Source organism: Oncorhynchus clarkii, chromosome 1 (genome assembly GCF_045791955.1).
Source record: "Oncorhynchus clarkii lewisi isolate Uvic-CL-2024 chromosome 1, UVic_Ocla_1.0, whole genome shotgun sequence".
In the NCBI taxonomy this organism is placed as follows: domain Eukaryota; kingdom Metazoa; phylum Chordata; class Actinopteri; order Salmoniformes; family Salmonidae; genus Oncorhynchus; species Oncorhynchus clarkii.
In genome coordinates this window covers 18,017,920-18,037,278 of record NC_092147.1, presented here as the reverse complement: position 1 = coordinate 18,037,278, position 19,359 = coordinate 18,017,920, and the positions used below count along the sequence as shown (strand labels likewise).

General features: G+C 43.1%; 1 protein-coding gene across 6 annotated transcripts in view; it reads right to left on the bottom strand.

The window, feature by feature from the left end:
- LOC139376416 (epidermal growth factor receptor substrate 15-like 1) overlaps positions 1-18,319 on the bottom strand; it is a 33,306-nt gene extending 14,987 nt beyond the window's left edge. For 3 of the 6 annotated variants that reach the window (XM_071119193.1, XM_071119276.1, XM_071119446.1), the window contains exons 1-19: positions 18,272-18,319; positions 17,135-17,176; positions 16,864-16,953; positions 16,257-16,304; positions 16,039-16,134; positions 15,723-15,788; positions 15,349-15,534; positions 14,891-15,136; positions 14,646-14,803; positions 14,380-14,557; positions 11,718-11,780; positions 10,834-10,922; positions 9,012-9,084; positions 5,564-5,725; positions 5,183-5,380; positions 3,202-3,366; positions 1,721-1,826; positions 1,289-1,345; positions 349-506 (exon numbers count right to left, since the gene is read on the bottom strand). In XM_071119193.1, coding sequence (XP_070975294.1) covers positions 349-506; positions 1,289-1,345; positions 1,721-1,826; positions 3,202-3,366; positions 5,183-5,380; positions 5,564-5,725; positions 9,012-9,084; positions 10,834-10,922; positions 11,718-11,780; positions 14,380-14,557; positions 14,646-14,803; positions 14,891-15,136; positions 15,349-15,534; positions 15,723-15,788; positions 16,039-16,134; positions 16,257-16,304; positions 16,864-16,953; positions 17,135-17,176; positions 18,272-18,298 — 2,208 coding nt within the window. In that variant the 5' untranslated portion in view covers positions 18,299-18,319. Of the gene's footprint in view, positions 1-348; positions 507-1,288; positions 1,346-1,720; positions 1,827-3,201; positions 3,367-5,182; positions 5,381-5,563; positions 5,726-9,011; positions 9,085-9,681; positions 9,715-10,833; positions 10,923-11,295; positions 11,317-11,717; positions 11,781-14,379; positions 14,558-14,645; positions 14,804-14,890; positions 15,137-15,348; positions 15,535-15,722; positions 15,789-16,038; positions 16,135-16,256; positions 16,305-16,863; positions 16,954-17,134; positions 17,177-18,271 lie in introns of all 6 variants that reach the window. The other 3 variants (XM_071119031.1, XM_071119107.1, XM_071119363.1) reach the window with 3 other exon arrangements.
- Positions 18,320-19,359: the final 1,040 nt, after the last annotated feature.

Genomic DNA, 19,359 nt, shown 5'->3' with positions numbered 1-19,359 from the left:
GGTGCCAGGAACACTGGTTTGTGTCAAGAACTGCAAAGCTGCTGGGTTTTTCACGCTCAACAGTTTCCCGTGTGTATCAAGAATGGTCCAACACACAAAGGACATCCAGCCAACTTGGCACATCTGTGGGAAGCATTGGAGTCAACATGGGCCAGCATCCCTGTTGAATGCTTTCGACACCTTGTAGAGTCCACGCCCCGACTAGTTGAGGCTGTTCTAAGGGGAAAAGGTGGGGGTTGCAACTCAATATTAAGAAAGTGTTCTTAATGTTTTGTATACTCAGTCTATACACCCATATATAAAATATACTCAGTGTGGTTAGAAGATGCCATGATGGCTTCCCTGTACCTTGGTGGGGAGGGTGGCACTTTTACTGAAAGGGTCAGTGGTGCTGAAGGGGTCTGCCTTGATGGTGGTCTTCTTGAAGAAGTCTTCTGACGAGGCCTTGAAGGGGTCCGTCTCTTTGAAGGGGTCCCCCCCAAAGGGGTCTGGGTGGAGAGAGAGATCTAGGAGAGCACACTGGGGATCAGACATGACCTTTCCTTCACACAGGCCAGTCTGACTGGTCTGTAAACCTCACACAGCTACGCTATATGAATCAGGTGTACTGTGTAGTCTAAAGCATATAGTGGCTGAGATAATGTCTCATTTGGTTAACCTTTTCAGTAAGACTCATTTAACCACGTTCAGGCACTATGTTCTATGCATATTGTTTATATCAGTTCAAAATGATGTGTGTTCAACTCTCATTGACTTTACTATAGTCAACACTGAGAATGTAGCCATTCTCCATTACGCAAGACAAACACAACAAGTGTCTGCAGATATTTGGCAATCACCATTTAGATAACATTCAATATCCAGCAAATATTTTCTTTGGAATCTATCTTATAATTACAGTTAGGAGTAAACGAGGTGAGTGCTGCAATGAAAACATCAGTGTTTTTTTTCTTCCTCATCGTAAAGATAAGGGAACAGAAATTTCGCAATATTACAAAGAGAGAAGTGTGAAGGTGAAAGCCTGTTTCACAGCTCCATAGTTTCATTAACATAACAAGAGGATGGCATTGTATGTCCATCAGTGGGGGCTGCTGAGGGGAGGACGGCTCATAATAATGTCTGGATCGGAGCTAATGGAATGGTATCAAACACCTGGAAATCATGTGTTTGATATATTTGATACCATTCCACCTAATCTGCTCCAGTCATTACCACGAGACCCTCCTCCCCAATTAAGGTGCCACCAAACTCCTGTGATGTCCATGAATAATTGTGAATAAATAAATACCTGCAGCGGCTGGTAGTGATGACTGCTTTGCAAAAGGGTCATTTTGGAAGGGGTCACCTATAGGAGAAGAATCAAGTGGGGGGGAATCAGAAGCTATGCCAAAGAGGACAAAAGCTAAAACGCTGGAATTGGTCATCTAAAGAGAGAGAGAGATAGAGAAAGAGACGAGAGAGGGACAGGAGAGAGAGGGAGAGGAAAGAGAGAGAGGGAGAAGAAAGAGAGCGAGGGAGAGGAAAGAGAGTGTAGATGGAGGGAGAAGAAAGAGAGAGAGGGGGAAAGAAAGAGGGAGAGAAAAAGAGAGAGGGGGAGAGGAAAGAGAGAGAGGGAGAGGGAGAGGAAAGAGAGCGAGGAGGAGGAAAGAGAGAGGGGGAGAGGAAAGAGAGGCAGAGGGAGAGAAAAGAGAGAGAGGGAGAGGAAAGAGAGAATCAGCACCTTTGAACGGGTCTGTCTTGAAGGGGTCTTCGGAGTGAAAAGGGTCTGTGTGCATCTCCTGAGGGACGCTATTGAACCCAGATGTATTCACCTTGAACGGGTCCTCCTGAGAAGGGGATAAAAATAGAGATTTTGATGTCTGTCTGTCTGTCTGGCTCTGGAGAGCTTCGGTTTACTTACTCTTAAAATGCTGCCACCATCTCCAACCATTTTCCCCTCAGACAGGCATTAAGGAGATAAACCAAGTCAGATCGACTCCATTGTTTATTCAGTCGACCGCTAAGTCTCGCAAAGCTGCCAAACACGATGGCCATCAAATCAAATACTTCACATTTCAATTATGGCCCACTCAGGTTCAAGTGGAGGAATTTGAGTTCAACAACACGAACAGAGACCTCGGAGAGAGGAATGTGTGCCTTTAGAGAAGCCCCACTATGACTGCCTGGTTCCAGACCAGACCAGAGCCCCCTGAGCTTGAGTTTCACTTTAATAACACACAGGCAATTTTCATTCTCCTGCAATTTGTCCATTCGGTGTCTGCTGCGCCCCACTGCACTCAGCTGTTCCCAATGAAAAAGCCCCCGAGTCGGTAGGAAACACCTCTTATTAGGGCCCACATTCTTCAGGGTGTCGGGTTTCCCTAGAAAACCTGCCTTCACGGGCCAGACGAGCCCTGGCTATGAAAACGCTTACTTGTTATGTTTCATTAGCAGGACTTCTCATTTCAATAAGAAGTCTGACCATGATCCCTGTATTCAGTCCACCATGACATTCAATGCTGCCCAGAATTAGGACTAAGAATAAGAGCTAAGTGTCCGAGCCCTTTCAAAACGCACAGGTAATAAAGCTTAAGATGGAATAACAGAGGGCTGCCAGGTAAAATAACTGTGCGAGAGTATTTAAGGCAAGATAATTACATTATGCGGAAAGCAAATCAAATATAACCAAACTATGGGATTAATCCATTTAAGATTGTGGAGTCGCACGTTTGATTGGAATATTTCTGATGCTAAATCATGGAAGTGATACCTCCTTTCTCTGCAGGTGAAAATTTTGCATATTCCCATCATCGTCTCTTTAGCTGCAGCTTTCTGCAGCTGTTCAAAGTGGTGACAAGCAGATTAATTTCACACCCAGGCCAGCAGGTTTCAATGACTCATCATATTACCATGATCTGAAATTAACTACAACATTACACTAGGGCTGCAATCCATTGTTCCAAGTCCAAATGTACCAGCTGTGTTCAGTAGAGTAGAATGAGAGCCTTTTGTAGGTTTAACCAGTTCTCCACTAGACACCAACCATTCAACCTCAATTTACCTCTCATAAATATTACTTCTACAGGCTTGCAATGCACTTAGGTACTACTACTATAGGTTTACAAATAGAGCCAGATGACGTGGCCAGGAAAGAAACTCTGGGCCGTAGTAATAAGGACTTAATTCAACCTCCTGTCCTTTTAAACAGTGTGGTGTCCTCACCACGGCGCCGAAGTCTCCGTTCTCGCGGTCGGGGAATCCCTCGCTCATGTCAGCCAGGTTGGTCATACTGCCTCTGTGTGTCCCATTTAAGGTGCTGTTGTACTGCTCAATGCTCTTATTCATCTCCTGCTGGCTGTCCTGGATCTGAGACAGCTTACTGCGAGCCTGGAGGAACAGCACAGCACATACACAGTAGGTTAATGTAGGGTTTCTTTCAACACAGAGAATGTCATGGTTGTTAGGGTAACAACACCGTCCTATGTGAATGCAGGATGCTGTGGTCCATGTGCTGAGCTGGCTCTAGACTTTTTGGGGTCCTAAGTGAGATTTGGTTGGGCCCCCCACCCAATCTCGTAGGTAAAATCTCGTGGCCCCCCTGTTGACCGTTGAGAAAACATTTAAAAGTTTTTAAGTTCATTTCCTGCAATTTTACACAATTTGCCATAAGGCAAGGAGAAAATGTTGCCCTTTTAAAGCAGTTTTTTTGAAATTCTACACATTTTGCCATGACTTTTGCCATGGTAAAATTATATCTAAGTGAGAGTAGCTAAGAAAATCCATGGGGGCCACCTGGAGGTCAGGGCCCCTGGGCATGTGCCCTTCATGTCTGGTCGGTAAATCGGACATGATTACTACAAGTTTTGATAATTGGCTAGACTAATTTACCAACCCAAAAAATGTTAGTGTGTGACAATTGAGTGACTGTCATTTACTGACATAACAAAAGGAAAACTGCTGATGCACAACCAAATTTCAAAACTTCACCTTGTGCATTCTACTATTCTAACTTGTGGCTGGGGCCCTAAGAGACCACTTACGTCACTTGTGCTTGGAGCCAGCCATGTCCAAGTGTTTGTACATAAGGTTGTGATTACTTTTTCCATTTTATTTCAATATGTCCTTGAGAGACTAAACCAAAAAGAGCCAACACAACAAAAATAATCATAAAGTGGCTACAGCTGAGTACTGGTATTCCCCTTGGCTCCTCACAGATGGTGGGCTGAGAATACAACATAAACTATGGTGGTGTAATCTCAATATAATTCAAATTTACTGAGAGAAGAGTGACGAATTCTGATATTAGAGTCAATATGATTTGGTCCTGATGAGCATGGAAGTGCTGCCATTTGTTCATGAGAGTAGATGAGAACGGATCATCTTTCACTTATCCCCACCTATAAAAGACAACACAGCCATCTATGGCTCAGCATCCTTTCTCGGGTGATATGAGAGATGTGAGATCTGAGGCGTGGGCTGTGGCATGTGGAAGTCATGTCAGATATGATGATTCAGATGATGCAGAAAGCAGAGGTAAAACAGCTGGTTCTCTAACTGAAACTGCCACACCCAAACCTGGCAGAGGACTGAGAACCAGCTGATATCTCCAAATTAATTCAAGATGGGTTGACGACGATGACATGCACTTTAAAATATAATAACGGAATATATTACATTTCTCTCTAAAACAACTTCCCTAGAACTTCACTGAAAATGAAGTATGCCTTAAATGTCCAGTCTATGCTGAATATCTTTCAGAGAAATGAGAGGATAGAACTCAAGGGGGAATGAACCGAGCCCAAATTGAATCTGGTTGTTTCCGCCATTCATGACACAGTCTCCCCCTGGTGGTCACATTAGAAAGTGTCTTGCAACAGGTCCTCTCACATCCCAGACACATCAGCCTGGTTCACACCACAGGACAAAACAGAGCCAAGCCATGCTGAGCTGAATTGCCTGGTTATGCATCCACCATAGATAGCTGTGCTGAAACCATGCAAGGAAAGGATAGTGCGACAATGAAATATCAGAGCCAGCATGGTTCGGGTTAGATCTATTGTGTGAATCAGGTAAGGTTGTGGTCCTTGTCCTTAGCCCGATCCCCAACAGGACATCACTGTGTCTGGGACCTCTGCATATCTGACTGGGAACATTCCTGTTCCTTCTCCTCTCTCACTACCTGGCCCCAGTGGTTCTCTCTCACCTGGTTGATCTCGTCCTGGGTAGCTTTGAGGGACCTGATGATGGTCTCCAGCTGGAACTTGCCGGCAGTCAGGCTCTGTTCCATCTGGCTCTCCTCCAACTGCAGCCGGTTCAGGTCTGCTTTAGCCCGGCTCAGTTCCTCCTCCTGGCTCTGCAGGTCTGTCTCCTGGGAGTGGATCTGGTTCTGCAGAGATGAGATCTGAGGTAGAGAAAGAGATTGAGAGCAACAGACAGAGGGGAAGAAAGAAAAAGTGGACAATGTAAGCTTTGTCCACCAATGCAAGGATGGAAGGTCTGTCTACCAGATTGATAGTGAAAAGTAGCTATGGATATGTTTCATATTGATTCCACGGCTACTACATGACCCTTCCATCCCTCTCACCATTTGGGACTCCTCGTTGCACTGGATCCTGACGTCGTTGAGCATGTCCTCCAGCTTGGCCTTCTGCTGGTCCATCTCCTCCAGCCGCTCCTGGGCATCCTGCTTCTGGGCCTCCAGCTCCTGCAGACTGCACGTCTCTCTGTCCAGGTCGTTCTGCATCTCCTGATGGACAGATGGGGGGGAAGAAGAGGATATTGGTTTGGGGGAAGATTAATTTCATAATTGAAATAGTGTGTTTTGGATAAACTGTACATTCCTGATTCATCACAATACTTCAATTTGGAGAACCACCATATCACATTTAAATATTTAAATATACACATCCTAGCTCTGAATGAATGAAATATTCTTATTAAATACTTTTTCCTTTACATAGTTGAATGTGCTGACAACAAAATCACACAAAAATTATCAATGGAAATCAAATTTATCAACCCATGGAGGTCTGGATTTGGAGTCACACTCAAAATTAAAGTGGAAAACCACACTACAGGCTGATCCAACTTTGATGTAATGTCCTTAAAACAAGTCAAAATGAGGCTCAGTAGTGTGTGTGGCCTCCACGTGCCTGTATGACCTCCCTACAACGCCTGGGCATGCTCTTGATTAGGTGGCGGACTAAAGCATCCGCCAACTCCTGGACAGTCTGTGGTGCAACGTGGCGTTGGTGGATGGAGCGAGACATGAAGTCCCAGATGTGCTCAATTGGATTCAGGTCTGGGGAACGGGCGGGCCAGTCCATAGCATCAATGCCTTCCTCTTGCAGGAACTGCTGACACACTCCAGCCACATGAGGTGGAACCCAGGGCCAACCACACCAGCATATGGTCTCACAAGGGGTCTGAGGATCTCATCTCGGTACCTAATGGCAGTCAGGCTACCTCTGGCGAGCACATGGAGGGCTGTGCGGCCCCCCAAAGAAATGCCACCCCACACCATGACTGACCCACCGCCAAACCGGTCATGCTGGAGGATGTTGCAGGCAGCAGAACGTTCTCCACGGCGTTTCCAGACTCTGTCACGTCTGTCACATGTGCTCAGTGTGAACCTGCTTTCATCTGTGAAGAGCACAGGGCGCCAGTGGCGAATTTGCCAATCTTGGTGTTCTCTGGCAAATGCCAAACGTCCTGCACGGTGTTGGGCTGTAAGCACAACCCCCACCTGTGGACGTCGGGCCCTCATACCACCCTCATGTAGTCTGTTTCTGACCGTTTGAGCAGACACATGCACATTTGTGGCCTGCTGGAGGCAGTGCTCCTCCTTGCACAAAGGCGGAGGTAGCGGTCCTGCTGCTGGGTTGTTGCCCTCCTACGGCCTTCTCCACGTCTCCTGATGTACTGGCCTGTCTCCTGGTAGCGCCTCCATGCTCTGGACACTACGCTGACAGACACAGCAAACCTTCTTGCCACAGCTCGCATTGATGTGCCATCCTTGATGAGCTGCACTACCTGAGCCACTTGTGTGGGTTGTAGACTCCGTCTCATGCTACCACTAGAGTGAAAGCACCGCCAGCATTCAAAAGTGACCAAAACATCAGCCAGGAAGCATAGGAACTGAGAAGTGGTCTATGGTCACCACCTGCAGAACCACTCCTTTATTGGTGGTGTCTTGCTAATTTGCCTATAATTTCCACCTGTTGTCTATTCCATTTGCACAACAGCATGTGAAGTGTATTGGAAATCAGTGTTGCTTCCTAAGTGGACAGTTTGATTTCACAGAAGTGTGATTGACTTGGAGTTACATTGTGTTGTTTAAGTGTTCCCTTTATTTTTTTGAGCAGTGTACAGTGCCTTGCGAAAGTATTCGGCCCCCTTGAACTTTGCGACCTTTTGCCACATTTCAGGCTTCAAACATAAAGATATAAAACTGTATTTTTTTGTGAAGAATCAACAACAAGTGGGACACAATCATGAAGTGGAACGACATTTATTGGATATTTCAAACTTTTTGAACAAATCAAAAACTGAAAAATTGGGCGTGCAAAATTATTCAGCCCCCTTAAGTTAATACTTTGTAGCGCCACCTTTTTCTGCGATTACAGCTGTAAGTCGCTTGGGGTATGTCTTTATCAGTTTTGCACATCGAGAGACTGAAATTTTTTCCCATTCCTCCTTGCAAAACAGCTCGAGCTCAGTGAGGTTGGATGGAGAGCATTTGTGAACAGCAGTTTTCAGTTCTTTCCACAGATTCTCGATCTGACTTTGACTTGGCCATTCTAACACCTGGATATGTTTATTTTTGAACCATTCCATTGTAGATTTTGCTTTATGTTTTGGATCATTGTCTTGTTGGAAGACAAATCTCCGTCCCAGTCTCAGGTCTTTTGCAGACTCCATCAGGTTTTCTTCCAGAATGGTCCTGTATTTGGCTCCATCCATCTTCCCATCAATTTTAACCATCTTCCCTGTCCCTGCTGAAGAAAAGCAGGCCCAAACCATGATGCTGCCACCACCATGTTTGACAGTGGGGATGGTGTGTTCAGCTGTGTTGCTTTTACGCCAAACATAACGTTTTGCATTGTTGCCAAAAAGTTCAATTTTGGTTTCATCTGACCAGAGCACCTTCTTCCACATGTTTGGTGTGTCTCCCAGGTGGCTTGTGGCAAACTTTAAACAACACTTTTTATGGATATCTTTAAGAAATGGCTTTCTTCTTGCCACTCTTCCATAAAGGCCAGATTTGTGCAATATACGACTGATTGTTGTCCTATGGACAGAGTCTCTCACCTCAGCTGTAGATCTCTGCAGTTCATCCAGAGTGATCATGGGCCTCTTGGCTGCATCTCTGATCAGTCTTCTCCTTGTATGAGCTGAAAGTTTAGAGGGACGGCCAGGTCTTGGTAGATTTGCAGTGGTCTGATACTCCTTCCATTTCAATATTATCGCTTGCACAGTGCTCCTTGGGATGTTTAAAGCTTGGGAAATCTTTTTGTATCCAAATCCGGCTTTAAACTTCTTCACAACAATATCTCGGTCCTGCCTGGTGTGTTCCTTGTTCTTCATGATGCTCTCTGCGCTTTTAACGGACCTCTGAGACTATCACAGTGCAGGTGCATTTATACGGAGACTTGATTACACACAGGTGGATTGTATTTATCATCATTAGTCATTTAGGTCAACATTGGATCATTCAGAGATCCTCACTGAACTTCTGGAGAGAGTTTGCTGCACTGAAAGTAAAGGGGCTGAATAATTTTGCACGCCCAATTTTTCAGTTTTTGATTTGTTAAAAAAGTTTGAAATATCCAATAAATGTCGTTCCACTTCATGATTGTGTCCCACTTGTTGTTGATTCTTCACAAACAAATACAGTTTTATATCTTTATGTTTGAAGCCTGAAATGTGGCAAAAGGTCGCAAAGTTCAAGGGGGCCGAATACTTTCGCAAGGCACTGTATATACTGTACATATGTGAGTCCCCTTTTAATAAAAAGTGGTATGCCTGCTCACCTGCACCTCTGAGGACTTGTGTCTGATGGCCTCCTCAGCATCTCTAATGTCCTGCTCCAGGGTGAATTTCTCCCTGAGAGAGAGACAAACACACACAACCATCAACCAACAGGGTAGAACCAGACAGTCCCCCCTCCTCCTTCCTTCTCTCCTCCTCCTCCCTCTCCTCCTCATACCTCTCCTCCCCCTTCCTTCTCTCCTACTCCTCCTTCCTTCTCTCCTCCTCCTCACTCTCCTCCTCCTTCCTTCTCTTCTCCTCCTCCCTCTCCTCCTCCTTCCTTCTCTCCCACTCCTCCCTCTCCTCCTCCCTCTCCTCCTCCTTCCTTCTCTCCTACTCCTCCCTTTCCTCCTCCTCCCTCTCCTCCTCCTCAATCTCCTCCTCCTTCCTTCCCTCCTCCTCCCTCCTTCTCTCCTACTCCTCCCTCTCCTCCTTCTTCCTTCCCTCCTCAATCTCCTCCTCCTTCCTTCCCTCCTCCTCCCTCTCCTTCCTTCTCTCCTCCTCCTCCCTTCTCTCCTACACCTCCCTCTCCTCCTCCTCCCTCTCTACCTCCTTCCTTCTTTCCTCCTCCTTCCTTCCCTCCTCCACTCCTCCCCCTCCTTTCCTTCCCTCCTCCTCCACACAAAACAACAAAAGAAAAAGGACAGACTGTGACAGCAAAGAGAGGGTTACCTGAGAGCATTCCAGTGTGTAAAAGCAAGATTGCTGACGCAGCATGTAAAGTATGTGGTGAAAACAAAAGATTGATAAAATACACACAGTAAAGGAAGGTTGGGGGGGGGGGGGGGGGGATGAGCGGAGATGAGGTGGGATGAGAGGGGATGAGGGAAGGACCACCAGCTGTGACCTGTCTTCTCCTTTGAAGTGTGCATTTTATGCCCTGAGTTCTAGTGTGTAGATAGCATAACGATATATTAAAACACAAAACAGTATACAGATGTAGAATCTTAATTCGAGTCAGTTTGCTGCAGCAGGAAAATAATCCTTTAGCAACAAGAAATTATTATTATAATTAATGGACTTATTATTGTATTTTTTACATTATATAAACAATACAAAACATACACATACAAATGACAACATCATACAAACATCAACAACATCACACCTGCCCAGACCCACTCGCACACACCGACATCTTCAGCGTCCGCATCACTTTCTACCACATGGTGTCAAACTGCACCCCGTTGCCCACGCACTTTCCATTTTTAGATAATAAAGCAATTGACCTTTCCATTGCATTAATGACGAAGGATTGGTTGATTTCCAGTTTTTAAGTATATGTTTTTTTAAGATGATAATGAATGGAATTTAGTAGGTGGTTCTGCAGGGGTTGATACATTTTCGTAAGGGACATTTCAAAGTGGAAATGTCAAACTTCAGAAGCCTTTTGAAACCTCAAATAAACTACTAAGTTTAATATTTCTGGAAATATTATCTTTCAAGTTAATATAAAGTTATCTTTCAACCGGGTGATCAAATTAAGATCCTACATCTGTAGTTGCTACTTTTATTGCGTTTAGGTTAAAATACAGCTGTAAAACCGCAATGTCTAACTAAATCAAGTCAGAGCTATGTTGAGTGATGATTGATGAAAAGGAAATGAAGAGAGGATCTCATACAGGGTGACATAAGCTGGATATGACATAACAAAGCAAAAAATATCTGAAAAAACGACATCCCTAAAGACGGTGTGTTTTTAAGGTACGGGATTCTGGATCATTGTCAGTGGCACAAATGTTGCATGATGAGAAATAAATTACAATTTGAGATCACTTTGAAAGAAAATAACCCCTTTGATATCTCCACAGTGTTGTGAATTACCTCTGCAGCTGAGCGATCTCTTGACTGATGTCATCAAGCTCTTTGATTCCAGTGAACTCTGACCCTGACCCAACAGAACTGGAGCTGTCCTGTGGATGGACAGAAAGAGAAAAAGAAGAAGAGAAAGAGAAAGAGAAGAAGAGAAAGAGAAGAAGAGAAAGAAAGTTAGCCCTATTCTTAGATAGCCTGAGAGCCAGAATGCCACGACATCAAACCATCCAGACCAAACCAGAAGGTATATAGAGAGAGAGATCACAGGGAAGGAAGCATCACAGAGGGACGGGCGACGGGACGAGTGCAACAATGTCTGAGGGGAGCCGGTCACCATCGCCATGGTTAGGAAACTCAGGAGGTCAAGTCACACCACCGTTCACAGCCAGAGTTCTCACAAATGCTTTTCATCATTGGGTTTCTGTCTCGTGAGCCATCCAAAGCATTTGTCGAGTTTTACCAGTTACCTACCCAGAACTTGAACATTATTTGCTGATACAGAGATATAACCCAGAAAGCGGCATTCAGCAGCGTTTAGGTTAGGGTAAAGAAGAAAAGAGTGTGCAGTGAGCTCCTGGTAGGGTCTAAGCACCAGACTGGAGCAGGATCGCAGCAGTCTACACACACAAAGCACATCACAATTCCGAACCACGGTTCCGAACCATATAATTTCACACCAAATCAATCAATGAATAGTTATGTCCATCAAGAGGATACTCTCTCCACAGCTCAATAATGTAGTTACATAACACTCCCTGGCTGCCAAAACAAGTCTTTCTTATCAGAGGATCAAAGTCCCTCCCTCCACGCTTTTAAACCAAGCACCTGGAAGCAGGGCCATGGAAAATGCTAACACATTTTCAAAAAGCAAAATATGGGAGGATGTCACTCACCCGCCTCATCTCAGACAGTGCAGCCATCTCAGAGCTCACAGGGGTCACATACCCAGACATACTCTGTGGATAGAAACAAGGGATGAAGACTTCCTACTGAACACATGAATGATTCCTAGCCATGAGACACATTGAGTGTCAATCCCAGAAATGAATACAGGATTAGATATTTTTTTAACTGTGTTATATGTCTAAAAGTGTATAAACATAAAGAAAGAAAGTTGCACACTCTATATATGTCCCCAACAATTTAATTGGTAAACCTAATAACCTTTTATTAGGTTATTAGGTTTACAGTGTTCCCATTATGAACCATTTCATGTGTCTGAAGGTAGAACTCCGGCTACCTGGCAGGCCTACTGAGCAAATCAAGTGCACCTATTTGTATTTTTATTTATTATGAATCCCCATTGGCAGCAGCTACTTTTTCTGGGGTTCAGCAAAATTAAGGCAGTTTATACCATTTTAAAAACATTACAATACATTCACAGATTTCACAACACACTGTGTGCCCTCAGGCCCCTACTCCACCACTACCACATACTTACAGTTCTAAATCCATGTGCATGTATAGTGCCTACGGCTGGTCAATCATATAGCTCAGACCACCGTGTCTGCAGTTTCCTCGTGCCATAGACTTTAAAAAGAAGCCTCGAACGCACAGCAAAGTATATAATGTGAGATTTCAAAACTTTTAAAACCATGACTTGAGAGAGACTCAATGAATACAGCAAATAGCTGCTGTTTTTATGGGTAAGTTCGTGTTTAAGTTGTTATTCAGCACTGTCAACACTTTGTTCAACACTTTTATGAGCTATAAAATGTGCATTCTCCCTACTTCCACTCAAGCTACAACCAGCACTGCAGCTGCAATTAATGACTATAGCAAAGTGTTTTGAAAAGCTTGCGTTGATATTTGCAGCTTGTGTCTTTTTTAATATCGAGGAATATTTCACTTTCTCTGGTCATAGAAGTAACAACATAAATTGGTGCATGAGGCAGAAATAATGCTGTGCGACATAAGTTTCGCCATCAACTGGAAGACTGTGTCCACTTTTCTCAGTGGAGGGAGGGAGCGAGGTGGGACGGTAAGTCGGGTGAGAAGCAGCCTCACAGCTGCTCCCTCCCCTCAGACTGGCCATCAGATGCAGGCCATCAGTCCAGTAAAAGAAATAAGCTAATTATTATGCTCACTCAGCTGTGCCTCACAAGTAATACAACAAATGATAAATTACCAGTGTGATCATATACCTAAAATGTTGAAATTTCAAAAATGTCAAAATGGTCTGAGAAGAACAACTGTCACACCCTGATCTTAGAGATCCTTATTATTCTCTATGTTGGTTAGGTCAGGGTGTGACTCGGGTGGGAAAGTCTATGTTTTCTATATCTTTGTTTTTGGCCGAGTGTGGTTCCCAAGTAGAGGCAGCTGTCTATCTTTGTCTCTGATTGGGGATCATATATATACGTTGTCATTTTCCTTTTGGGTTTTGTGGGATCTTGTTTTTCTGTTTAGTGTCTGGGCCTGACAGAACTGTGCGCGTTCGTTTTCACGTTTGTTATTTTGTTAGAGTGTTTTTTAAATATTAAAATCATGAACACTTTCCACGCCGTGCCTTGGTCCACTCTTCATTCCACAAACGAGAGCTGTTACAACAACATTGGCAGGGAAATTAAAATGTAGACAATATACAGTGATATTATATTGGGCCAAAGCCTATTGCACAAACTTCATTGCTACAAAACTGTTTTTAATTGGTTAATGTTGCATAGGCTTAAGTTTTTGAAGTTCTGTTTAAAAACAAATCTGAGCGCTAGATCTCAGCTTGCATTGTTGACCAAATACTTATTTTCCACCATAATTTGCTAATTAATTAATTAAAAACCCTACAATGTGATTTTCTGAATTTTTTTTCTCATTTTGTCTGTCATAGTTGAAGTGTACCTATGATGAAAATTACAGTCCTCTCTCATCTTTTTAAGTGGGAGAACTTGCACAATTGGTGGCTGACTAAATACTTTTTTGCCCCACTGTAGATTGATGGACCAAGTCAAATTGGCTAGCTAGCTAATAACAGATCACATCAATATGGCTAGTTAACAAGTTAACTTTCAGGGGATAAACTAGATGGCTATATCAACACAATGTTTGATTTGCTTGCCATTTATAGTGGTGATGACAGGAGTCCGACTGACAGCTTTACCAGGACGAGGACTTGTTGATGTCAAGCTCTTTTCAAAAGCCTAATGTCTGATGAAGCAAGCTAAATTATGTTGTTTGCTTAACTAGCCACATGCCAAATGGATAGGGCCCTTTACATATCTGAAATGACATGATAATTGATGTTTACTGATCATGATAAGAAGGCAGGTACTTTCTGTAAACTCTGATGACAGAGATAAATGTGCGCAATTGCTATGCATGGAATAATCTGAAACTTGTAGTTCTGACTATGCGCAATAGGTGATTTATTTAAACCAAATAGTTATAACATTTATTTAACAATCCCTTGAAAGCGGTACATAGTTATCAATGCTTTTAGCGAAGCTAGGGGTCTCCTTGCCCCCCAACAGCCAAATCTAGTGTATTGTGACGCTTTATTGAAAACAACCTATAGAAAGAGTGTGTATGTGTGTGTGTGTGTGGTGCATGAATGCGTACATGGGAGGGAGTGGTACACACTGGAACGGGAGTGCCTCTCTCTGAAGGAGGGATCATGTCAGGGGTCAGGGCCTGAGGAGGGTCCATGCCTTTGCTGACTTTCTGCTGGATGAAGTGCATGGCCAGAGCAAACTGCTCCCGCGTCAGCTTCCCCATCTGCCTGGTGTCTGCCAGGGCCCTGGACACACAATAATAACAACATGAGTAATACAGTCAACTTCAGTCCGGTAATCAGGTGGCATCAGCCATCAGTCAGTCTCTCCTACCATATATGTGCCAGTAGATTCTGGGGCAGCCCTGAGTGCATGAAGATGTCCTTGACTTCCATTCCGCTGACAAAGCCATCCAGATCCAAGTCTGTCTTCAGGAAGATTTCATCAAAGCGTCCTCTGTCTGTCACCGGGACCACCCAGTTCACTGAGTGCTGACATGGAGAAGAGATTACACGCATTATCACACACACATCTCACATGTTAAATGTGTGTGTGTGTGTGTGTGTGTGTGTGTTTACCTGCACAGATTTGAGTGTGTGTTTGGGGGAAAGGCTGCCGGCACTGTTGAGGGAGTTCATGCTGCCGTGGGAAGGGGTGGAGCGCAGGCTGTCCTTGGGGGGCGGGGGGCTGGCGGGCAGCACAGGCACAGTGCCAGGCAGGGAGCCAACCAGAGACTTCTTCCTCTTGTTAGGAGGGATGAGAGAGGAGGGGAGAACAGAGGGGACCGGCTCCTTCTCCAGGGCCCGATAGACCAGGTGCATGGCCTGGACAACAGAGGAGAAATAACAAAGATGACTGAAGTTATTACTAGTCATTACAAATGCTATTACAAGTAAGCCTTATTACCAATGTTATTAGACAGTTATTATGTTTTACTATTGTGTCAGTTATAATCTTATACACATGTGAAGGTGAGCTGTGAAATATTTGTTTATTCAGATCTAGTCATTCCACAATTTACTGGAGTACACCTTACCACAGCAAACTCATCTCGATCCAGATGGCCATCTTTATCAATGTCACTAAGATCCCAAACCTTTCCTAACACGTCCAGAGGTAGTTTTGAGTTGATTAGAACTGGTTTTACTTTGTCACCAGAGAGCAGTCCACTGACTGGTGCAAGACTTTCAAATATCCCATCGAATTTACTCTTTTCTTCGGGCTGGAATAAAAAATGAACAAAAATAACAATGAGTGATTGATAAACAAAGGTAAACTCATTGCTGATGATTCTCTGAATTCTGTTCAGTGTTTTGGATGATACATTTTTAAAAAAAGTCTAAGATACAAAACTAAAATATGTCTGTATCAACCAAGCATATGGTCCTGGGGTGTTTCAACATGACTCACCCTCACAGCCCAGTGGGGTTCACTAGAGACCGATGATGTGCTGAGCGATGGGCTGCTAGTGTCCTTCTATAACAAAACAATTTTAAAAATAACTTCACCTTCACGCTTACTTTACAATCTCCCAACCAAACATATAAACATATAGAGTTTGAGAAAATAAACGCATCATAAAACTATCATGAAACATGTGTGTAGTTAGGAATGTACTAGTTAGGAATGTACTAGTTAGGACTGTACTCGTTAGAATTGTACTAGGTAGGATTGTACTAGTTAGGATTGTACTTGTTAGGATTGTACTAGTTAGGATTATACTCACAAATTTTGGGGGAGGGATAGTGAGGTTCAGACTAGTGAGGCTGACGTCTTGTCCGCTCTGTGCACAGGCCACCAACCGCAGAGCTACATAGAACCCCTATTAGACAAGACAGGACAACAGCATTGTTTATGGGAACCATACAAATACCAGTTGAATTGCCCTCAATGGCCACAGAATCAAAGGCATCGCACAAAGAGAGGAAATTATTAGTTCTCTACCTGTTTGTCCAAGAACCCTTTCCCATCTGGGTCTGCCAAATCCCAGATCTGAGGGGAGACAAACACAAACAAGATGATCAACTAAGGAAACATCAATTAAAGCATCAATGTGCAACAATCATTATGGAATGTGTACAAAGTAAAGTAAATAACAATCAATGTGCATAACAGTCCCAGATAACCAGCTGAATGTGATGGTGAGATAGAATAGGCTAAGACTCAAAGCAGAGTATGACATAAACAGACCAAGGTAACAAGTAAAACAAAAGATGGGTACAAACGGTACACCAAATATAGCTGAAACAAGTACACATCCTAAAGGTTCTGATAAATAGAAAGGAATGACATTGATCCAATCAGACCAGGCAATGACGTAAGATGTGGTCATCTTTTCCAGTTATATTCCTCTGGGAGTACTGAATCATGCCTGTGTGGAGGTGCTCATATTACTCCTTAATGACAGAGACACTCTAATAAACATAACTTCCTGCTGGTTGCTTTCAGAACAGTTTATCCGTCTACAGTGTCCGAGACTGTTCCCTTATGTCTGACACTCTGCCCAAGGTTTCAGAGGCCGGCAGTGCTACACAGTACCAGTGCTACCCACCTTTCCCAAGGTGACATCAGGAAGGCCAGATTTCTTCAGGAACAACGCAGCTTCCGTGGGCCCTACTCTCCCCGTGTTTCCTGGGTCCACCTTGCAACAAGCACACAGCAAACCAAATTATTAACTGTTTCTATCCACACCTTCACTATATACTGTTGAATGTGTTTAGCGTTGTCTTAATGCATCCATTGAACAATAAAGACATTTAATGATCCCCAATCTATGTAGATAATATGACTATGTGATAACCAAACTTAAAAATGTATTTTACCTGTCTATAAAAGTTCTCGTACACAGGGTTCCCACTTGACAGCTGATTGGGGAAAGGTTTTTCAGATTACTATTTCAAATAGCTGCTGGAATCCATTGTCTTACGTCAAATAGCGTGACACACCCCACCAAACTACTACTGACATCTGGACCCATCCTTTAAAAAGGCACTTAAGGGTCTGTCAGAAACAATAGCCAGAGAGGGATTTCCTGTCCCATGACATCAAATATGAATGTCCTCTAATAGGCCATAGACAAGTTGTTGAGTACCTTTTGTGAGCTCTTTAAACTTAAAGCATTGTGTGAATTATAAGACGGCAAAAGGGGCTATAAATCCATGTTCTCCAATAACACTAAAAGCCTATCGTTGTCATGTTTTAATGGAATAACTAGAAGCATCATGTAGCCTAGCTAATGTGATTGACACAAAACTGGTCCTCTCTGCAATCTTACTTAAAATGCAAAGTACCCAGCATCGACATAAGCGCACAAGCTGGTCAGTCATCATTCATCACATCTAGTAGGTAGCTGCAGGCATACGGTATCACTACTCACTTCATAGCTATCACAGTGTAGCAGTGTAATAATATGTATATATTAATACACTGTTATTACAGTAACTGTTCGTGTTATTACAATGTTATAATTGTCAAATTGTGTAGCTTGCTAGCTAGTATTGTTTAGCTGGCAAGCTATCTAAGCTTACCTAGCTAACTATATATAGCTAGCCTTCTAGCTCGCTATAGCTAACTAACGTTGAAATATGTTGGTATGTTTTGGTTGCATACCTCCTGCTCTTCTGTCTTGTATCTACATCTAAATATTTATGAAACATATCTCAAAATATCTTTCCTCAAATGAGCATTAACGTTAGCTAGCTTGTTCATTTTTCAAGCAAGCTAACGGTAGCTAGCCCACTAGCCAGGCTAGTTAACTAGCTTTCTAACGGTACTCTCTTCAAGCTTACTGTCAAGGCCTTCTCCCATCCAGCTAGCAAGCTAAATACCTTCGGTATTTGTCTTCTTTCTTATACAAATTGGATAAAGAGCACACCACTAAAAACGGCAGGTCATCAGCATGCACACCAGCTAGACTGAAAGTCCACTGCATAATATTGAATACATTCCAGTAACATTACCTGGGTGAGAGATGTGAGTGCTGCCATCTTCCCTGTTACTGCGGGAACGCACACACCCTCCAGTTCGTAGACAACACCACCTCCTAGTGGACAAGCTTGTGCATGGCACTTATGATTGAAATTATTGTCTTTCAAACGTGTGGAAATTGTCATATTGTTTCAAGCAGTAATGTAAAGTACTTAAGTATAAAAAATGTAAAGTACCACTTAAGTAGTTTTTAGGGTATCTGTACTTTAGTTACTATTTTTTATTTTTGACAACTTTTACATTTACTTCACTACATTCCTAAAGAAAATGTTTTACTTTTTAATATATTTTCCCTGACAACCAAAAGTACTCTTCACATTTTGAATGCTTAGCAGGACAGGAAAAGTGTCTAATTTATGCACTTATCAAGAGAACATTGCTGGTCATCCTTACTACCTCTGATCTTACAGTCTCACTAAACACACATGCTTTGATTGTAAATTGTTGGAGTGTGCCCTGGCTTTCCGTACAATAAAAAAAACAAGAAAGTGTTGCTATTTAATTTGAAACTATTTATACTTTTACTTTTTTAGCAATTATATTATATACTTTTGATACTTAGTATTCAGACCTATTGACTTTTTCCACATTTTGTTCCGTTACAACCTTATACTAAAAAATCTAGCATCAATCTACACACAATACCCCATAATGACAAAGCAAAAGCAGATTTTTAGACATTTTTTGCAAATGTATAAAACATTTAAAACTGAAATATTCAGACCATTTACTCAATACTTTGTTGAAGCACCTTTGGCAGCGATTGCAGCCTCAAGTCTTCTTGGGTTTGGAGCGGCAGCGTAGCATAGTGGTTAGCGTGTTGGACTATTAACCAAAGGTTGCAAGTTCAAATCCCCAAGCTGACAAGGTCAGCTGTTCTGCCCCTGAACAAGGCAGTTAACCCACTGCCCCTGAACAAGGTAGTTAAACCACAATGTAGGCTGTCATTGAAAATAAGAATTTGTTCTTAACTGACTTGCCTAGTTGAATAAAGGTTAAAAAAAAACGTTTTCTTGGGTTTGACGCTACAAGCTTGGCACACCTGTATTTGGGGAGTTTC